The 23210-nt window shown below is 37.9% G+C and overlaps 1 protein-coding gene across 1 annotated transcript; it reads left to right on the forward strand.

The window, feature by feature from the left end:
* The first annotated feature begins 868 nt into the window (after positions 1–868).
* Positions 869–21717, forward strand: dhx8 (DEAH (Asp-Glu-Ala-His) box polypeptide 8). Its single transcript, XM_023281439.3, has 24 exons — positions 869–893; positions 1843–2031; positions 2310–2395; positions 2524–2596; positions 4191–4276; positions 5571–5677; positions 5847–6209; positions 7372–7516; positions 7810–8016; positions 8106–8193; positions 10036–10133; positions 11417–11564; positions 12011–12192; positions 14655–14849; positions 15160–15345; positions 15434–15644; positions 15872–16053; positions 17287–17427; positions 17518–17673; positions 17835–17972; positions 18837–18965; positions 20103–20299; positions 20378–20557; positions 21040–21717. The coding sequence occupies exons 1-24, from the start codon at positions 869–871 to the stop codon at positions 21257–21259; spliced, it is 3732 nt and encodes a 1243-aa protein (XP_023137207.2). The 3' UTR covers positions 21260–21717.
* Positions 21718–23210: the final 1493 nt, after the last annotated feature.

The following is a 23210-nucleotide window of genomic DNA, read 5'->3' on the forward strand; positions in this document are numbered from 1 at the left end:
AGTAAAACGCTGCCACAGACAGTTCACTACTTGCACAATCTAGCTCTGAAAAACAAGTCTGAAGCAAATGTGTGGACTTGGTACAAGGGTCATCAGTGGAAATCAGAGTTTCTGTCACAGCTCAGAAGGACTCTGCATAACGTCAACCTCCATCTTGGAAGACATAAAAAATAGAACTGTTCCTTGCTGTTCAGCACGAAACTGCAGGATAAAACTTTGTTCAAAAAGAAGCCTGATGAATATTGGGAGCACATTCTGTGGTCAGATGAGCCCAAAATAAACACCAAACTAATAAAAGTCTGGGATGAACCTGGCAAGGACTACCACAGTGATTGCATAGTCCTGACAGTGAAGAACGGACGTGATGATTTGGGGTTGCATTAGTGCAAAACATACTGGGGAGATGAAATTTATAGATTCTCCATGAATACCAGTGGATAAACCACAATACCGGCTGACAAAATGACTCCCAGTCTGTAGAAACTGGGATTCTATCGATGATATCCAGGAATACACAGTCCTGACAGTGAAGCACAGAGGTGGGAGTGTGGTGATATGGGGCTGCATGAGTGCAAAAAGGGATATAACATTTATAGATTCTCCATGAATGCCTGAGGATATACCAGAATGCTAAATGAAAAGATGATTCCCAGTCTGCAGAAGCTTGGCAGAAGAAGAATATCCTGGCACGATAACCATCCAGAGCACTCTGCCAAAACCACACAGAAGTTCAAAAAGGTCATAAAGGTGAAAACGTGGTATGTTACCTGGCTTAAAACCAGTAGACCATCTTTGGGTTGTTTTAGGGGAAAAGGTAGAACAAAAACCCTCCAGCAAAGAGCAGCTGGGAAACAATAGCCTTTGAAGAATGGCAGAACATCTCCAGAAATGTGGTATCCTAAATAAAGGTGGAAGTACTGAAAAATTTTTGAAAGTTTCCAGTAATTTAAGGCAAAATGAGTTTTGTTGCATTGGGTTGCTACTGTGGGGCCAGTGTTTTAAATATAGTAAACTGTTAGTTTTTATTTTTACAACAGAGCAACTACCTCTAGTTCAGACTAGAACTAATTTAAGTACAGTAAGGTGATATAGCATCTAATTATTTAATGTTGAAGTGATATTTATCACTTTTTTTGAATATGTGGCATTAAAAAGCAAATAAACATTGACAGATATAGACATTTTTTGCAATTGTGGGCCTTATAGGGTTAACAGAGTTCTTCAAACAAGGACCAGGTGGTCTAATAAGTAGAGAAACATATGGGCTGAAAACCTTCCAGAACTTTTGATTTGATAGATCACTTTTACAACATGAACTATTTTCACAGTCTGCGGCCAAAACCCAAGAAGAAAGATTGGTATGTCCCAGTAACCCAGGTGGAGTTATTCACTGTGGTTTTAATTCTATAAGACTCTCTCCATCCTGGACAACACCCAGCATTCTCTGCACTGGACTGGGATCAGGCAGAGGAGTGTGTTCAGCTCCAGGCTGCTGTCTCTGACTTAATATTTCTATAGACTTTAAAATTAGAGGTGTGTTTTTTATAAATATTGCACAGAAAGTTTTTCAGAGTATATACTAACCTTCAATGCTAATGTTAGTAACCTGTAAATAATAAAGTATCTATCTATCTATCTATCTATCTATCTATCTATCTATCTATCTATCTATCTATCTATCTATCTATCTATCTATCTATCTATCTATCTATCTATCTATCTATCTATCTATCTATCTATCTATCTATCTATCTATCTATCTATCTGGTCAGGAATATTATCGCCATCGTGTGGTGGGAAGGGGAAAAAACAGGCAAGCGTGCCCTTGCGTCGTTACGTAAGCAAGCGGAAGCGGAAGTTGCCCGCATCCAATATGTCCGCCGTCGTCTACGTTCCGTGAACAAAAACACGACTCGTGGAGGATGGCAGACGGCGGAGTGGACGAGCTTTCGCAGCTGGAATATTTGTCTTTGGTGTCTAAAGTGTGCACGGAGCTCGACAACCATCTGGGAATAAGTGACAAAGATTTAGGTGGGTGTTTTCTGCCGCGGAATTGTAAACGAACACCAGTTAGCTAGCTGAAGCTAACCAGCTAGCTGTTGTTAGCCACCTACTCGAAGTGCTTTTGGACTCGAAACGTTAAAAAAAGTAATGTTAGCAATATTTGAAGACATTACATAGCATCTCACTGTTGTTTAAGTTGGTATTTTGTGTCATTTTTAAAGCTACAGGGTGATTTTTCGGTCAACGTGTACAAGTTTAAGCTAATGTCCAGTTCGATGTTAATTTCTTGTTTTGTTGCTCCACAGCTGAATTTGTCATCAGCCTCGCAGAAAAACAAACGAGCTTCGATGGATTCAAAGCTCTTTTGGTTCAAAATGGAGCCGAATTCACAGTAAGTTCATCCCTAGTAGCGAGTTGCTGTGCTAACTGCTAGTTAGCTTAACCTGGTAACTAACTTTCTGCTGTGATTATTGTAGGTTTCTCTCATCAGTAACTGACATTTTGCTGTGTTTCTTGTAGGATTCTCTCATCAGTAACCTCCTCAGGCTCATCCAGACTATGCGACCTCCATCCAAGGCATCTACAAGTAAAGGTAAGGTGGTACTACCAATTCAATGCAATTGTATTTATTATTTAGCACCAATTACAATTCAGATTGTCTCAAGGCAGTTTACAGAACCCATATGCCTGAACTCCTAGAGCAGCCCTAAGGCGACAGTGGCAAGAAAAGACACCCTTTTAATGGGAAGAAACCTTGAGCAGAACCCGGCTCTTTATATGGGGGGACCTATGCGCAGTGAATGCAGTGCAATAACGATATATCGTAAATACCTAGGTAATGAGAAAAGGGCTCAGTGCATCTAGAGAGGTCCCCCAGCAGCCTAGGCCTATAGCAGCAGAACTAAGGGACGTCGAAGACGAAGTCAGTTGTGTACATGGAGACTCCAGCTGACCTCCTCAGGGTCACTCAGTCATCCCTAACTATAAGATTTGTCAAAAAGGAAGGTTTTAAACCTGGTCTTAAAAATAGAGAGGGTGTCTGCCTCCCAAACCCAAACTGGGAGCTGGTTCCACAGGAGAGGAGCTGATAACTGAAGGCTCTGCCTCCCATTCTGCTTTTTTAAATTCTGGGAACAAGTTAGCTACTTGTTCACCTGTCCAGGGACTTATGTAATGATATAGTACATAATGTAGGTTTTTACCCTTATTATTTAACCCTCTACCAGTCTTTTGCTCCTGTCACATTTTTCCTCACTGTTGGCTCATTTTTCACTGCAGTTTAAAGACCTGCACTTATATTGTAACAACAAATCAACGGCCAGTCATACAGAATACTAAAAATCTGTTTTGTGATTTTTAATAGTTATAATTCATAGAAAAGAAACAAAGCTGATTTTTATGTGTGTCTAAAAACATAAAGAACATTTTTTCCTAGCAGGTGTTAGCACTACTTCGATAAACAATGATGGCTCTGCATAATATGGATACTTAGATTTTAAATTTGTGTCCCGACTTGTCTCCTGTCTGCTCTGTGTAAACACTACCTGCAGTTCAACCTGAAAGTCAGTGAACTTTTGGTCTCATCTGAGTCTCAAATGGCTTTGTAGTTGTGCCAAGGAGCCCAGAATTATTTTTGATTTAACAGCATCTAAAGCAAATGGTTTGTCTTCAGCAACGTTTTACATAAGATGTGTCATTTTAATGAAAAATAATAATTTTAAGCTTGTATTGGGTTTTAAAAAAATGACAAAATGGCACATCACAGATGAATTTTAAACATAACTTTAAAATCTGGCCTTTTCTTTCCTGTTTTTACTGTTTGTGGTTCTGATAAATGGTGTAATTGTTGTATTTTTCCAGACGCTAACTTGCCTTTTAAACCCTTTGGTGGGTTTTGAGGTTTAGATGGTGAAGTTTATTCGGGTAAATGTGTATTACATATAATCTTGTAGGGTCTTAATTGTAATATATAAATTTGTTTTGCAACCACAATCTTTTTTGTCTATTGGAGCAGTTTTGCTCAGTGTCTCTTGTGTTTTTCAGGAGTTTTGGACAACAGCTGTATTAAATGCAAGCTGCTGCTCCCAAAAAAAGAGTTTCTGCGCTCCAAAAATATCAAAAATAAAAATAGATTCCTCATTTTGGATTAATTAACAAGTAATATAATGACTATGTTCCTCTTTTAGCCTCTGAGCCGAAGCCGAAGTCAGAAAAGGACAAGTTGAAGGAGATGTTTCCTGCTCTATGTCGACCAAATGACCCAACTCCAAAGGTACGTGGCTTTAACACGTCATTCATCAGTGGTTTCTGTTTGACCTTCAACGCTGCTGTTACCATCATGAGAAGAAAGGATCTTTACACGTGCACTGATAGTTGGTGTTAGGCGTTTTCTGATAATATTGAAAGAACAGAATTAAATCTGAAAACAAACACTGAGATCTCTTTGCAGCATAAATGTGTACAATAATTTTGGGCTACTGCCAAGAGAGGTTGTGTAATCCTTTGTGATGGATCCCAGCCATTAAAACACTCTCCTGTAATATATGATAATTAATGCATGTAAGTGCACCGTTTTTCCAAATGTGCCTCAGGGCTGCTACATGACTCATTTTCACTTCTACACCTTTAACTCTCTGGTGAGTTGTCTTTACAGGTGAATTATATATATATTATGCATACAACTCGCAGCAGTCATTCTTGTAAAACTCAAAGTCTCATATCTTTTCTGCTGCCTGATTATCAGTTAAATTCCCTCCACTAGCTCCGTGTGCTATTTAAAATTGATGTTAAGATTCTATTGATCTTATTTAAAGCTCATCAGGGTCCAAGCTGTATAAGAGAAATGCTTCTTTACTTTACTCTCACTTTACTTTCATTATGTTTATGAATTTTCTTTTGCTCTTGTCCGTCGTATCTGTACTTTTTCTTTCCGTTAATGGCATTTCTGGTGTTTTTAATGTTTTATTAGTATTCATTTATCTATATTGAAATCCAGTATTTTTGAATCTTTTAATGTGTTTAACTATATTTATCTACTTTTTGCTTCTTTTCTTTCTGTTCTGCCTGAGTAGCTTTTTGTTGCATTGTTGTCTTCTCCTTCTTCTTCTTTTTCTTCTTATTTAATTCTTATATCATGGTAAAGCTAAGCTATAATGTTGTTCCACACCTTATAAAACACCCTCAAGCTTTCAACTTTGACTCCACTCACCTCCTTCAAGCTTCAACTCCAACAGATTGTAGTTGACTGTTGCTCCTGCTGATCACATTGGACCTTACTTACATGCATACTTATATATACACACACTTTCTACACCTCATGCACATTTTTTTCACCCACATGCATATACTCCCATGCTTCTGCCTTGTTTACTTTTGTTCTATGTCTATTTGTGTCTGTCGTTTACATGTGTATTTGTTCTTGCAGGCGTCTCTTAGCCAGGTCATGTTTGCAAATGAGAACTGGTTCTCAAATATTTTTACCTGGTAAAATAAAGGTCAAATAAATAAAATATATCACCAGAGATGTTGATTATGATGCTATCTTTTTGTTTTACTGATTTTAACAGAGGCTTCTGGATGAAGATGATGTGAAAGTCGCAGCCGATGCCATGAAGGAGCTGGAAATGTTTATGCCCAGCGTCAGCGGGACGGACTCCAAAGGCAGCAAGAGCAAGTAAGACGACAGACACTGTTCACATTTTGTCTTCTTGTATCAGAAAATTTACATACGAAGCAAAGATATTACATCTAAGAAAGGTCTATGAGGGTGAAGTGAGTTTAAATCATGAAAACAGCGAGTTGTGATGTTTACTTTTGTGCTCTTTTGCGACTTATTCTCGCAGGACAGAAAAAAGCAGGCGACACAGCCGAAGTCGCAGCCGAAGCAGAGACAGAGACCGACACCGAGACAGAGATCGGGAGAAGGACAGAAAGAGGCGACATCGCTCTCGGTCCAGATCCAGATCTCGCTCCAGAGACCGGGACCGACACAGAGAGAGAGATCGTGGCAAAAGACGAGACAAAACCTCCCGCTGGTCCGATCGCTCGCCGAGTCCCAGGAAAGACCAAGACAGAGACTCTGACCGCTGGAAGGACAAACATGTGGATCGGCCTCCGCCAGAGGAGCCGTCGGTTGGCGACATCTACAACGGAAAAGTCACCAGCATCATGCAGTTTGGATGCTTTGTTCAGCTGGAGGGCCTCAGGTCAGCACATGACATGACATTAACATAACTTTAGAGTAACTTTCTAATGAAATATACTCATTTTTTTAATTTAATTTGAATTTTTACTGAATGTTTTCCCTCTTACTGTTCTTGCTTTAGGTGATATTTTACTTTAAACTCCCATTTTCTACTTAATGCTTTTATTATTTCACTAATTTGGGCTTTTTTCTGCAACGTCTTTGTTTATTTTCAATTAAAAACTAACATACATAGAGAAAAAACATGAAGACAAATAAATAGTGAACTGCTTCTCTCAACTAACAGATGTTTATTATCCTAAGTATATCTTCTGGACTCATTCTTTACAAAGTCTGCATGCTTTTGAACAAACAGTTATTCTTCTGTATGATTTTTTTTAAGTTCAAGTTTTTTCATAGTTCATAAAGGCTCCCAAAACTTCCTCTTATTTATTTTTGTTTATCTCTCAATTTGTAAGTTATTCTTTCCATTGGAAGGTTTGACATTATTTGTCTGATAAAGTGTATAATAATAATAGATTATTAATAGTTGGTCTGTGTTTATTCCCATAACAGTGCTACCAACTTTATGGCATTTAGAAAGATCAGTATTTGTTAATTTTTATAATAATGTTGTTCTTTTGGATACAGACTGAGTGTAAATACCTTCCAGGGATGATATAATCTTCGCATATTAAACTGAAAGCTCTTCCCAAAATGCTTTAGCCTTTCAGTAATCCTTTAATCTCTGTGCATTTAGCACTTTTATCTGATTTGTTTTTATTAAATAGATTTAACTTTGCAGGAGACTTTTTAATTGTTTCATCTGCATTCTTATCCAAGTTTCTTTTTTGTGTTCCTGCATCGCTTGTTTTCTTGGCTATACTGCGGTTGAAGCATTCATACCGTCAATATATCAAACAAAGGTTAAATGAACGGATGAAGGAAGAACTGATCGATATCGTGATGCATGTTACGGCTTGTTTACATTTTTGTCGGAGTTCTGACTTATAGTGAAAATCGTCTTGCATAGATCAGTAGGAACGGAACTCTGATTTAAGTCTAGGACCTCCTGTAGTCTAAACTTTTATGTACAACTGTAAGTCATGAAGAGGGGTCGCTTCTTTTGCCATGGCTGTTATTTCATTCACAAACTCAACCGTGGCGTGCTTCTTCATTTTTAGGAAACGCTGGGAGGGTTTGGTCCACATTTCTGAGCTGCGTCGGGAGGGCCGAGTGGCCAACGTGGCCGATGTTGTCAGCAAAGGACAAAGAGTCAAAGTCAAGGTTCTGTCGTTCACCGGCTCCAAGACCAGCCTCAGTATGAAGGTAAGGAAACAGACAACTGTTGTCAATTAACTGAAGTTTGACTGTTTGAATGAAGCATCTGGAAACTTCTCAGATGTTTTAGTTTGACCCAGTTGTTAGTAGCATTGGTTCATAAATAGTTGTTCTGTCGTGGTGTATTGGAGCAAATGACTCCGTATCAACTAAATCAGACGCTTGTTAGCTTCGATGTTTCTAAATCCTTAATCACAACAGGATTTCACTTCAGTTTAGAGCGCAATATCCTAAAGCGTCCGAACATTTATGACCTGATTTATTCCTCTTTTGTTTGCCAGGATGTGGACCAGGAGACGGGAGAAGACCTGAACCCCAACAGGAGGAGGAACGTGGGTCCGGACGGTGGCGAGGAAATCTCCATGAGGAACCCTGACCGGCCGAGCAACCTGAACCTGGGTCAAGCCCCTGAGCTGGAGCAGGACGACACTCTGGAGCGCAAGAGGCTCACCAAGATCTCCGACCCAGAGAAGTGGGAGATCAAACAGGTGGGAAGACATTTACAACCAGCAGAAGCTCTATTTGAACCACTTTGAAGGTTTGTTCTAACACACTCGGGCTGTTTGTTTCCTCCCAGATGATCGCTGCCAATGTGCTCTCCAAAGAGGAATTCCCTGATTTTGATGATGAGACGGGAATTCTTCCTAAAGTTGATGATGAAGAAGGTAGGAAATAGTTTTATCCTCCCATTAGGCTACTAAAGACATGTTTTTATTTCTGTGAAAACTAATGTTAAGCACTTCTAGTCTAAGTTTGAAGCTAAAATAGTTTAAACAGATGATTATTGTTAGTGTTTCACTTGACAACTTATTAAAAACAAGTAAGTTGATAGTCCTTTAATAAGTAACTAATGGTGAAAAACAAAGTTGTATGACTTCTATAGTGGTTTAATTGTACTTTTTTTTTTACTAGTCGAGCAAATGTGAGGGGAGTTTTAGTTGAACAAGGTTGGATTGTTTGGTTGGAAGTAGCAAAAAAAAACCCAAAACCCTCAAACCCTACAGAAAATAAATACATTCACTCTCAGTCAGACGTATAAATGGATGTCTACTGTGATTATCTCTCTTAAAATCATTGCAAAATTCACATACGAGAAAAACAACTTGGTGTTTTGGTGCATAATAGTAATAGAAATTTTAAAGAAGGATAAAATAATAAAAAAAAAGCAATTGTCGGTGAAATACATAGTAAGTTTACAAGTCAAATGCAACATTTATTATTTTTGTTAGATAATAATTGCGTTGGGCAGGAAATCCAAAGTTTGGCGTCATTTCAGAAGTAAAGAACGACTTCCAGAGCTCCAGAAAAGTTGTTTGGTTGGTTAAAAAAAAGTTCTGTATTCAATCACGGCGGTTAATGCTTATATCGGGCTGCAAAATGAAATGAAAACTGATCACAATCAGGATTTTAGATTCCCACGGTTAAATGAACATGATCGCCTGCAGCGTCGACATTTAAAATTTGCTCCGCTCATAGAAAAAAAACCGCTCCTGTAGATTCAATCATTCCACTCTATTTAAAATGAATATTGGTTGCACACCTGCAGCATCTACCTGTTGGGTCGATTGATAAGCAGATGTTTAACCAGTAATGACTTTATCCCGACCAGTTAGGAGTGATAATTAAGATAAATATCAAGTCTGAAATCAGTACTGGCCTTTACATCAGTGCAGAAATAGGGCACAGATGAATGTAAAAAATAGAAAGACATATTTACGCACAGAATGTAGGAGGGCAGAAAAGTATAAATGAAATAAGAACTTTGAAATTAATGATGTCCAAAAAACATCCAAAAAAATAGAGAAACAACACGTGAGACAAAAAAAACCCACAAATTGACAAAAAGAATACACAAAACAACGAATAAAGCAAAACACAAAATGACAAAAATGAGGCAAAAAACACAAGCGAGAAACAAAACGACAAAAACATGAGATGCACGACAAAAAAGACAAAACAACAAAAACAAGACAAAATATTACAAAAATTAGACACAAAATGACAAAAGTAAGAAACGAAATGACAAAAAAATAGACAAACAACACAAGCGACACAAAAAAACACAACGCCTGAAACGATGCACAAACAGTGAATAAACAAAATGACAAAAATGAGACAAGAAACACAAGCGAGACAAAAAGGAAACACTGAACAACAAAAACATGAGACAAACAACAAAAGTCAGACAAAAAGCAACAAAGCTAGATAAAATATTACAAAAATGAGACACAAAATGACAAAAGAACAATGAGCAATCTAGTATTTTATGATCAAAACAACTTGTCATGGTCTAGAAATTATTCTAAATTTCTAGTTTTACTAATTTACAATCTGCAGTTAATGTCTTCTCTGGAATTTTTACACTTTACAAAGTCGTCCTGCAGTCGTGTATTTCTCTGTGCAGCTCAGACCATCTTCTCATGCCCCCAAAAGTCGATATTTAAATATCTAAAACTTAAATCTGTTGGATGACTACTCGGCTGATGAGTTGTGTTTGTTTCGCACAGATGAAGACTTGGAGATCGAGCTGGTGGAAGAAGAACCGCCGTTCCTCAGAGGACACACCAAACAGAGCATGGACATGAGTCCTGTCAAGATCGTCAAGGTAACGAGGGATTCAGTTTGTTGGTTCAGTGAGTGGAAAACAAGCTTTAGAAATACATATTTATCAGGTAATTAGGTTGAGAAAGCTGGGAATTGCTTTATATTTAAAGAAGTATTCCCTCTTGAATGCAGAGCGCCGATGTAACAGGGGTGTCAAACATGCGGCCCGTGGGCCAAAACCGGTCCTCCAGAGGCTCCAATCTGGTCCTCAAAGTGTAAAAATTCCAGAGAAGACATTAACTGCAGATTGTAAATTTGTAAAACTCTAAATTTAAAATAATTTCTAGACCATGACAAGTTGTTGTGATCATAAAGTAAAATACTGGATTTTTCATTTTTGTAATATTTTGCCTTGTTTTTGTCGTTCTGTGTCTCGTTTATGTTGTTTTGTTTGTTGTTTTTGTCATTTTGTGTTTCCTTTTTGTCTCGCATGTGTTTTTTGTCTCATTTGTGTTTTGCTTTATTGGTAATTTTGTGTGTTGTTTTGTGGGGTTTTTTTTGTCCCCGTTGTTTTGTTTGTCTATTTTTTTGTTGTTTTGTTTCTTGCTTTTGTAATTTTTTCTCATTTTTGTCATTTGTCCATTTTTTTGTTGCTTTGTAACTTTGTCTAATTTTTTGTGTCATTTTTGTTTTTTTCGTGTCGATGTCTCATTTTTTGTCCTTTTTGTTTCACTTGTGTTTTTTTGTCATTTTTTGTCTCGTTTGTGTCCATTTTTTTGTCACTTTGTAACTTCTGTTTCTTTGTTTTGTGTCGTTTGTGTCATGTTTTGGCGTTTTTTGTTTCCTTTTTGTGTCACTTGTGTTTTTTGTCTCATTTTTGTCATTTTTTAAAAATTTATTCGTTGTTTTGTCTCATATTTTTGTCATTTTGTGTTTCCTTTTTATCTCGCTTGTGTTTTTTTGTCAATTTATTTGTAGTTTTTTTTCCATTTTTTGTAATTTTTTGTCTCATTTGTGTCCAGTTTTTGGTCACTTTGTAACTTTTTTGTCTAACTTTTTGTCTCTTTTTGTTTTGTTTCGTATCGTTTGTCTCATTTTTGTCATTTTGTGTCTCATTTTTGTAATATTTTGTCATCATTATTTATTTATCAGTTTTTATGCTCTGATTTGACTGATCTGGTCCACTGGAGATTAAATGTGGAACCTGAACTAAGATGAGTTTTACACCCCTGATGTACGGTGTTGCTTTAGTTGCTTTAGGTGCTGATCCTTTAATGAGACCACAACCAGTTTAATTTGGATTCCAGTCTTAATGAGCGCTGCACCTCCCCGTCCTCTCCACAGAATCCAGACGGCTCGCTGTCCCAGGCAGCCATGATGCAGAGCGCCTTGGCGAAGGAGAGACGAGAGCTGAAGCAGGCGGCGCGTGAGGCTGAGATGGACTCCATCCCCATGGGCCTGAACAAACACTGGGTCGACCCGCTGCCAGATGGTAAGAAATCTATCGGATGAGCTCGTTAAGACGTCACGTCAACGTGTGAACCATAAAAAAACATCTGCCAGCTGGAAATTAGCGTGTTGATTATCTTGTTTTTCTTGCTTTTGGCTGCTGAGCTTTAAATATCAGAATTAATTTTGCCATGCAGCTTTATCAAAACCACAGCTCAGTTGGAGTCAGACTTCCTCCACGCTGGCAGACAGCACCCCTCAGGCTCTCTCAGTCCTGGTGATGGTTATCTGGCTTCCTGCAGCCCCCCATCTGGCCGGATGGAAAAGTCTTTCCACAGTTCAGTGTGCCTCCTTGGCCCCGAGGTGGTCTAGACAGTTTCCATGGGTGGGCATTATGCTGGCGTAGCCCTGCAGAGCTGGCCGTGACGTTGCAGTTTATGTGACGAGGTTTTAGATTAAACTTTTTTTCCTTCCACTCCTCTGTTCCAGCCGACGGGAGGCAGATTGCCGCCAACATGAGGGGCATTGGTATGATGCCTAACGACATCCCAGAGTGGAAGAAGCATGCTTTTGGAGGGAACAAGGCCTCGTACGGAAAGAAGACGCAGCTCTCCATCCTGGAGCAGAGGGAAAGTCTGCCCATCTACAAGCTGAAGGAGCAGCTCATTCAGGTTCATCTCACTTTAAATATACAGCAGTGGAAAAAAAATCTTCAGACGCCCTGAAAATTTTACACAATCTCAAATATCATCATGAAATTTTTGTGGAAAAATCTTTTTCATGTTTCAAAAGGTGTGGTTGCATTAGACGGATGCAAACAAATACAAATGATGTTTTTTTTTGTTTCTTGTTTACAAGAAAAACTAACAAAACTAAATTTTACCAATTGACCCAATACTCAGCATTTCTTATTTTTATGGAACCAATCAATTTGAAGTTTTTAATGGGTTTTTACCCTCCTGTTGTCCTCATTTATGGGCACCAAAAAATAAAAGTTTCTTGGTCTTAAAAAAATCCCAAAATTCTGCAAAAAAATTCCCCAAATTTTTGAAACATTGCAAAACCTTCAGGAAGAAAATTCCAATAATTCCTTAAAAGTTTCTCTTAAAAGTTTTATTTAAAAAAAAAAAAAATAAATAAATAAATAAATAAATGTGGCAAGAAAATTCTTGTAAATATTTTCAAAAAATTTGTGAAAATCTTCCAAAAAAATCTTAAAAATATCTAAAATGATTACATATAAATCAGTAAAACTTCTAATATTTTCTTTAAGAACATTCACAAAAAAAACAATGATTTTTTTGTGAATATTCTTAAGAAGTATTTTTAACATTTCTTTTTTCCACCAAAAAATGTTCAAAGATTTCCCAAAAATGTTGAAAATGTGGACATCGGAAGTTTCACTGTGAAAATATATTTTTTCCCACATTTTCAAACTTTAAAACAGGTCAATTTTGACCTGCAGGACGACACAAGGGTTAAGGATTTGTCTAGTATCGTGGCTGTGATTGTACTAAAAGAAGTTACACTTGAAGACCTAAGAGTGATTCTTAATGTAATATACATGCAAATTTATTTATATATATATTTTCTTAAGACTCTGCTCCTTACCTTCCTGAAACACCTTGCTTGAGGTCCATGATTTTCTACATCACTAATCTCCATCACACTTAACACATATAACCCAAAAAATAAAGATTAAGCAGCTTCCTTGCAGCCTGCTATTATTTTAATAATTATAATAATAACTTTATTTATATAGCCTCGTTAAGAACAGCGTTAAAGTACTTTACAGTCAAATCATGCAACACAATCAAGCAAGCTATAGAAGACAAGTCAGAGCAGTCAATTAAGATAAATAGTAACAATGACAATAAATTAAATGTATAATTATCTCGATTAGCACGCAAATCAAACAAAGGAACTAGGCACTTTAAAAATTAAAGAATAAGATGGAGGATTAAAGTTAGAAATTAAAAATCCCCCCAAAAAATTGAGAAGTAAAGAATTAGAGAGACGACATCACACCAAAGAACCAGATGGCTAAAATTCAAATAAAACCAGAGAGAACATATAAAATAAACAGGACATAATAAAGAATAAAAACACTAAAACAGATTGAAGCTAAAAGTAAACCTCACATAAAAGCAGCTCTATAAATGTGGGTTTTCAGAAGTGATTTAAATGAAGTTTTCTCACTATTGCTCCCTATTTTCAGAGATTTGGGAACAGAATTTACGATTTGATTTGCAATGAAGTCCTGCTTTAGTTCAAAATTCACAGTGTAATAAATTTAAGACCTGAAGGAGCATTAGCTTAGGAGACGTTAGCATCAAAAGTGTGGCGACATGAGTTTGTAAAACCACTAACACGACACCCCGGATCAAACATGCAGCATAACATATATCCTGGTTTGCAGTCTTTGCTAATTGCGTTTTCTAAACATTTTAAATCCATTAATTGTCCAACTCTAGCAGAGGTGCTGCTGCAGTGGATAGTTTGAGAAAAATAAAGCATGCAAACATATCCCAGTAGACCACAAAAATAGATTTATAAACCTGTAAATGTGCATAATGTCCTCGTTAATAACTGAAAATCTCAGCCTGAATTCTGTGTACAGATCTATGGTTTTGTGTTTGACTTAGATATGTTTGATTTTTTTCCGTCTCAAACTATAGTTTCTTGAGCTTCTTTTCCAAGTTGCACCAGATCAGTTACTGTGTTTACACTTGCTGCCTTCATTCTAAAATGTATTATTTTCCAGCATCTTATTTACTCTCAGTGCTGAAGAAAGACAAGTCCCACTATGTTTTCAGAGTTTTGACATCAACTCGTTCTCCCTTTTTCTAATTGACTCTAATGAGCTTCTTTTGTAAATGTGATTGTCCTTTAACAAGCAGATGTGAATGCTTAAACTCATTTATGCTTTTTTAAAAAAAAAAGATGCATTGAACAGAAACATCTGCCAAATGCAAATTAGCAGCTTCTGTCTTCATTTTTTTTTTTTTTTTAATTCTCTCTTCTGCTGTTGATGCAGCGTAATATCACAGCGTTAACATAAATATCCGAAGAGCGATTTTAGCTTCGTTTCTGTCCACATTAAGATAAAAACTTGTCTGTCTCCGTGTCACAGGCTGTTCATGACAACCAGATCCTGATCGTCATCGGAGAGACGGGTTCCGGTAAAACCACGCAGATCACTCAGTACCTGGCCGAGGCCGGCTACACCACCAGGGGGAAGATCGGCTGTACGCAGCCCCGACGTGTTGCCGCCATGTCGGTGGCCAAAAGAGTCTCTGAAGAGTATGGATGTTGTCTGGGACAGGAGGTAAGTCATCATAATTACACCCACATCCTTTACTGAGGATGTGTATTTAACAGTGGCGGGACATCATTGAAAATTATCAGATTAATTAGAGGCTTTGGAATTAATTAATCAATCACATTTTTGTCATAATAAGTAAAGTTTTTCAATTCAAATAAATGTTGCTTGACGACTGAATGGATGAGTAGACATTTCTGAGACCTGAAGAAGCTCATTTAATTCATCAATAATCTGTAAAATGTCCATGATAATCAGCCACGTCGATACTTGGTCTGTGCAGCTCTGTTGAATCTCTTCTTCTTGTGTTTTCCAGGTGGGCTACACCATCCGTTTTGAGGACTGCACCAGTCCAGAGACAGTGATCAAGTACATGACGGACGGTATGCTGCTGAGAGAGTGTTTGATCGACTCTGAGCTGGGCCAGTACGCCATCATCATGTTGGACGAAGCCCACGAGAGGACGATCCACACCGACGTTCTCTTCGGTCTGCTCAAGAAGGTAAGAGAGGCGTAGCTGAGGCTTCTTATATTAATTTTCTGTCCCAGTATCACAGTATTTACAGACGTTTTATCTGTGTTTCTCTTAGACCGTCCAGAAGCGCACCGACATGAAGCTGATCGTAACGTCGGCTACGTTGGATGCCGTCAAGTTCTCTCAGTATTTCTATGAAGCGCCCATCTTCACCATCCCAGGAAGAACGTATCCAGTGGAGGTTCTCTACACCAAAGAACCTGAGACAGACTACCTGGACGCCAGTCTCATCACCGTCATGCAGATTCATCTCACTGAGCCTCCAGGTATGACTTTTTTAATCTTAAATAAAGATGAGGAGAAATAGGTAGTCCAATGTTTGCACTGATTGATTGATTCATTGACTTGGAGTTTTTCAAATGTACAAAAAGTTTCCTTAAGCACAGGTTTGATTGCATTTATGTTGCTCTCTACTGACATATGTCGGTACAGAAGTGTTTTTTTTCTAACATCAGTCCATGTTAAACATTTTGTGTGTTTTCTCTCCATCCAGGTGACATCCTGGTGTTTTTAACCGGTCAGGAGGAGATCGACACCGCCTGCGAGATCCTGTACGAGAGGATGAAGTCGCTCGGACCCGACGTTCCCGAACTGATCATCCTGCCGGTTTATTCCGCTCTGCCCAGCGAGATGCAGACCAGGATCTTCGACCCGGCACCCCCAGGCAGCAGAAAGGTAAAACACACTGGAGTATATTACTTAAAGACGAGGAGCAGAGGGTTAAAGTGCAGGAAAATGAAGCAGAAAGTAGGTTTTTGAAAACATTATGTCCATGAAACTTAATGTCCACCTTAAAAGACATAAAATAAACAGACGTAGCAGGGACAGAAGCCAGTTTAACAATAAGAAATCTGGAGCATAGCAGGAGTTTTGACACAGAGGAGGTTGAGAATGTCTATTTGCATATGACGGATCACAGCTTTATAAAAATGAGCCAGCTGGATGTCTGTGTGACATAGAGCCAGGTAGAAGTGAATTTATTGTATAAAGAGAAACAGTGGACATTTTATAACATTAGCTAACACTGCGTTATGTCTTAGTACCATAAAGTTTGATGTAACACAACTAGTATTTGTCATTTAATACTGGAGCGTTGATATTTACTGTAACAGAAACTGTGGGTCATCTCTAGATTGTCTAATAGAAATCAACAGCTGAGTAATTTAGAAGTTCGCCAACATTACGGCGGACTTTTGCTGCAGTTTGCATCTTTGTGGAGCTGAATCTCTGACGGATCCGCTGATGGTGGAGCTGAAACCTCCGGCAGCGATCAGCCTCACACATCCCGGATTAGACGTCCAATTTGCAACTCTATCGAGTTTCTGGGAACATAATCCTCCTGAATAAACTGCAGCAGTGAAGTCTGTTCACCTGAGCAGAAGTCAGCCAGGCATGAAGGCAACCCTGGAGTTAGAGGAAGTGTGGAATGACAGACAAATACAAAAACAACAAACTGTACAAAAAAAAATGCATTTTTATTAGTTCTGCTCCAAAATACAGTCATTTACAAGAAATATTAACTATAAATCTGGTGAAAAAGTTGCTCTTTTATTATTTTATTGCAAAATTGCTCCATGTTTATATTGCACTGTATCTGTATCCATGTTTAGTTTCTATTTGAAACATAATGTCAGGAAATGACTGTTATCTTTCTGCTCTATTCGTATCAACGGCTTTTCCATTTATTATTATTTTTGCTGAAATATCCCACAGAATATTCAATCTTCTTGTGCAACAGTAATTTGATCTTAACCCTTTATATTCGCTTTCATGGGTCAGTTTGTTTATTTGTCATTAAACTAGCATTTTTTAACACTTTGTGGTGACAAAAGTAGGCAAAAGACACTTTTTAATAAGCAGTAATGCTCCAGAACAAATCTAAAACGCCTTTTGCTCTTTTTTCCCCAGGTCGTCATTGCTACAAACATTGCAGAGACGTCTCTGACCATCGATGGGATCTATTATGTTGTGGATCCCGGCTTTGTCAAGCAGAAAGTTTACAACTCCAAGACCGGCATCGATCAGCTGGTGGTGACTCCCATCTCACAGGTACAGGAACTCTCTGATGTGCTTTATGCTGCAGCAACAGAAAACAGAGGATTTTGGTTGAAGTTAAAGATTAAATGTGTCTGATTCCAGGCTCAGGCCAAGCAGAGGGCCGGTCGCGCCGGCAGAACCGGACCTGGGAAGTGTTACAGACTTTACACTGAGAGAGCTTACAGAGACGAGATGCTGACCACAAACGTTCCTGAGATCCAGAGAACCAACTTGGCCAGCACTGTGCTGTCTCTGAAGGTACCGACTAGCATCTTATCCTGCATGAAATGTCATCTGGTGCTTCTAAATTAGCTTAGATTCAAAAGGGATGTGCGTTTGGAGAACAGAAAGAAGCTTTACCAGCCTTGAAGTTCAGATTTGAATCACTGATGTTTCCTTTCTTGTGTTTCCTCGTCCAGGCGATGGGAATCAACGACCTCCTGTCCTTTGACTTCATGGACGCTCCTCCGATGGAGACTCTGATCACAGCCATGGAGCAGCTCTACACCCTGGGAGCCCTGGACGACGAGGGTTTACTCACCCGCCTGGGGAGGAGGGTGAGGAAAAATCAACACACAGTTGGTTTTTTTGACTCAATTTTTGACATTTTCAATCTCTTTGTTGTTTATTTGTGTCCTTTTTTTTGTCATTTTCAGACTCTTTTTGTTGCGTTTTTTTCATTTTCAATCTCTGTGTTGAGTTTTTCTCTAATTTTTTTTGACATTTTCAGTCTCTTTTTGTTGGTATTGTTTCATTTTTTGTCATTTTCAATCTCTTTGTTTCGTTTTTGTCTCATTTTTTTTGACATTTTCAATCTTTTTGTTTTTTCAATTTTTGTTGTCATTTTCCATCTCTTTTTGGGTTTTTTCTCATTTTTTGTCATTTTCAGTCTCTTGTGCTTTTGTCTCAATTTTTGACATTTTCAGTCCCTTTTTGTTGTGTTTTTGTCAATTTTTTTTGTCATTTTCAGTTCCTTTTTGTATTTTTTTTGTTTAATTTTTTCTCATTTTCAAGTTCATTTTGTATTTTTTTTTGCCTAATTATTGGTCATTTTCAATCTCTTTTTGTAGTTTTTTGTCTCATTTTTTGTCATTTTCAATCCGTTTTTCTTGTTTTTTCTCATTTTTGTCATTTTCAAGTTTTTGTAGTTTTTTTGTCTCATTTTATTGTCATTTTCGATCTCTTTTTGTAGTTTTTGTCTCGTTTTTTCAATCTCTGTTTTTTGTCTTATTTTTCATCATTTTCAATGTTTTTGTTGTGTTTTTGTCTTATTTTCAATCTCTTTTTGTTGTTCTGCAACATCTACAAATCTACGAATAGTCACATACATGCATTTATTAATTAGATAAACTGTAGTACAATTAGTTTCTCTTTTCTTCTTTCCATTAATCTTTAATTTTCTGTGCATTTCCATCCCATAGATGGCTGAGTTTCCTCTGGAGCCAATGTTGTGTAAGATGTTGATCATGTCGGTGCATCTGGGCTGCAGTGAGGAGATGCTCACCATCGTGTCGATGCTGTCTGTGCAGAACGTCTTCTACAGGCCGAAGGTACGACCAAGATAAAGCTTTATACTTAATTCTGGTTTGCCCCAAAAAGAAATAATTTCTGAACCCAATTAAATCGATTTTGTCACTGTAAAGGCATATAGGCTTGATAGATTTTGTACAATAACTGGGACAGTTTTCACTCCTCAGTTTATCTAAGGCTTCCTGTTGAACTGAAAATGTGTCCTCAATAAATGCAAAGTTTTCTTTAAGGTGAAGTCTGCGAGTTTGGAGAAAAATTGCCAAATTGCAACAAAAAGGATGAATTTTTAAGTCAATTGTTGGTCCAAAAAGATGGATCTTCTCTTATCTTGTCTCTTAACTCGATTAAATCAAGGTTAAACTAAATTAAGTTGCACCACACTTGAAAACTAGTTTCAAATACAAAAGCTTAAAGTCAAACCTCAGTTTAGTTTTTACTCTGAACCAAAATTAAATTTATTTGTGTTGCACCAAAACGTTTCCTCCAAATTAAAATGTAATGGTACAGTTTTACCTTTAAAGTCACACTTGAGGAGGCTTCACCTTTAAAATAAACGACTTGTTGGGTTGGATGGAGTAAAATAATCAAGTTAATCTAAGAAAGTTCAGAGACAAACTCAACGGAGCTGAATGGAAAAGATTTAACCAACTTTAAACATAAAAGTTAAAAAAAAAATTCAATTTTCACTCTTTTTTATACCGACTAGATCCCTAGAGCATGCAAATTTAGCTTTTAGTTAATTTTAACTGGGATAAACAAGCACCTCCGCCTTGATTAGAAACTATTCAATATCAGTTCATATCAATAAACTTGAACTTATGAACTGAATATTCATTTTTAATTGTCTAACAGAGCGCTATTTGATATTAATTCTACAGTTTCATTTAACAAACGCTTTAATCCAGAGTAGAAAAATGTGGATTTGCTCATTTCAGACCTCCTTTTGCTAAACTCTGATTAGAGCTGATCTCGGATTAAATTAATCTTTGTTGGTGCGACCCAACCTCATCAGAACTTTAAAGTTATAAAATTTCTAAATAAAATTCTGACCCGCATTCAGATTCACATTCCAGAGCAGAGAAGACGTCAAACAGATCCAATCATGCTGCGTTTTGCTTCTTCTTATTCAATAATTTCTTTTCTTCTTTGCCTTAAAGGACAAGCAGGCCTTGGCCGACCAGAAGAAGGCCAAGTTCCACCAACCTGAAGGCGACCACCTCACCCTGCTGGCCGTCTACAACTCCTGGAAGAACAACAAGTTCTCCAACCCCTGGTGCTATGAGAACTTCATCCAGGCTCGCTCCCTTCGCAGAGCTCAGGACATCCGTAAGCAGATGCTGGGAATCATGGACCGGTAAGTTAAACCCATAGAGTCAGATATGAGACGGCACAACCTTGTTAGATGAACTAAACATCCAACTTCTCTCTTCAGGCACAAGCTGGACGTGGTGTCCTGCGGTAAAGCCACGGTGAGAGTCCAGAAAGCCATCTGCAGCGGTTTCTTCAGGAACGCAGCCAAGAAGGATCCTCAGGAAGGTTACAGAACCCTGATAGACCAGCAGGTGGTGTACATCCACCCATCCAGCGCCCTGTTCAACCGGCAACCTGAGTGGTACGACCACACCAGCAGCTCTGCATGTTGAAACTATCATTTATGTATACTCACCGACCACTTTATTAGGTACACCTGTACATATATCTAATCAGCCAATCACATGGCCGCAACTCGGTGCATTTATTCATGTAGACGTGGTCAAGAGAACCTGCTGAAGTTCAAACCGAGCATCAGAATAGAAAGAAAGAGGATTTAAGTGATTGAAAATGATGAAAAATGAGACAAAAAACCCCATAAAGATTAACATAACGATGAAACGCCGTAGGAAAACCGAGGACCGCCTGTATTCAACCTTGGTGCTGTCATGTCAATATGGACCAAAATCTCTGAGGAACATTTCCAACACCTTGTTGAAAGTATGAAAGGAAGAGTGAAATCAGTTCTGAAGGTAGAAGTGGGTCCAGTGTACCTAGTAAAGTGAGCAGTGACTGTATCTATAAAGTGTTGGGTATCTAACCTCTTGTGTTTCCTCATGACAGGGTTGTCTATCACGAGCTGGTTCTGACCACTAAGGAGTACATGCGTGAGGTGACCACCATCGACCCTCGCTGGCTGGTGGAGTTCTCTCCGGCCTTCTTCAAAGTGTCCGACCCGACGCGCCTCAGCAAGCAGAAGAAGCAGCAGCGCCTGGAGCCGCTGTACAACCGCTACGAGGAGCCCAACGCCTGGAGGATCTCCAGAGCCTTCAGACGCCGCTAAAGTGTCGACGGTGGATGTTTGGTGTTCGGTCCTGCAGGTTGAAGACATCAGACTTTGAATTTCAAGCAGTTTTCAACACTTTTCGCCCAAAAAATTAAATTAAAATGAAAATCCGGAGGCAGATTAGGAGGCAGATTCGGCGTCGTTATCAGAGAAAAACCCAGTTATTTACTTTTCAAGGCATTAGAACACAAGCAAAAGGAAAAGTTCTGTGGATTAAAGTTTGAAAGTCCTCAAGACAATGTATATTTATTTCAGCTCTGTAAATTCTAATAGCATATTGTTTTAAATAAGGACCTGAGCAGATTCTAATCAACTCTTCTTCTTTCTTTTTTTGTCACTCCTAAAGGATGTATGTTTGATAGAGTTTGTACGATAACTTGGACAACTTTTACTCATCAGTGTATCTGAATCAGTCTGTGAAAATGTGTCCTCATTAAATGCTACATTTTCCTAAATGTCGACTCTGTGATTCTGGAGAAGGATTGTTGATTTTTGGTTAGATTTATCAAACCTCTAAGCTCCTTTTTGAGTCCTCTACATGCTTTTACTTGCTCCAATAGTGGCGTGTGGTTCAGCTAGAGCCACTGTGCATAAAATCTGATTGGACAACGGGCAGACTGAGGAAATATTCACTGGATTTAACAAAAAAAGTACATTAGAATTTAGGTAGAAGTACTGAATTGTTGGCATCAATTCCTAAAGGACCAAAAATGAAAGTACTTGTTATTCAGAATAATGTATAATATTTGATTATAATTATTAACTCATAATGAGTTCAGGACTTTGTTGTTGAAGCCGATAAGCCTGATTTAACTACTTTATCTCTGCTGGGTGTTTTATGAATTTCCAGGTATCAATAATGTTTTATTGTTTAATCTGTAATATCTCAGAATTTATTTGTTGATTATATTTTTAGTTTCCGTCGGGATTAATAAGTATCCATCCATCCATCCATCCCAGAATTTTAGACACTCATTTGAGCTTTAACTGTTTAAATCTTATCCTGCTGGTGGAGAAAGTATTTAGAAGCTAAATGCTAAAAATGTAAGTGATATTTTTGTTATTGATTGTTATTACTGCTGCATTAATGTGCAAGCTAAATTTAACCATGCGTCTGATGGTCTCTAGTAATGTCTGTTTTAATTGGGAAAATAATTATCACTATAAAATATAGCCGAGGAAGAAGCTCATTTCTCAAGTAGAAGTACGTGGCATAAAATATGCATAAGCAGTATTCAAATTCTTTAATACCACACTGAAAATACTCTACTAGCAAAAGTCATGCATTCAAAACCTCACTTCAGTACAAGTATTGAAGTGTTATTGAGACAGTTCACAAAGTTAAAGTACTTATTTCACAGAAAACATTTTCTTTGTCATTGTTTTACTGCTAAATATGCTGTTTTTTGATGCAAATGGTGAAAAAAAATGTAATTAACACAGTTAACCCTACTGTAATGGAGTAAAACGTGTAGTAATTTTTCTCTAAATTGTAGAGCAGAAACAAATTCGCAGTTATTTAAGTAAAAGTACTTACCGGTAGTTACTTTCTCCTACTGTTAATGAGTGAATGCAGTTCTCCATTCGTCTCTATGAGGGGTGTAGTGTATGAATCTGACCGTTAGGGGGCAGCAGCACCGAAACACGCAGCTAGAGCTTGAAAACTAAAGAAGAAAAATACGGAGCGGGAAAAGCTGTGTTTGAAAAGCTAAGACGGAATTATAGTTTTAAATGTTTAACTTCGGCGTATAAAATGCAGACGAAGGTGGAGAATCGTCTGAACATTAACGAAAAGAAGTGAGTAACGCTCCGTTTCGTCTCCTCTGCTTAGATAGTTGGCTAAAGACTTATTAACTGGAAACAGGTACGCTAATGTTAGCCGTACACTAATGTTAGCCGTATGCTAATGTTAGTCATATGCTAATATTAGCTGTACACTAATGTTAGC

Source organism: Amphiprion ocellaris, chromosome 18, assembly GCF_022539595.1.
Source record: "Amphiprion ocellaris isolate individual 3 ecotype Okinawa chromosome 18, ASM2253959v1, whole genome shotgun sequence".
Lineage (NCBI taxonomy): Eukaryota > Metazoa > Chordata > Actinopteri > Pomacentridae > Amphiprion > Amphiprion ocellaris.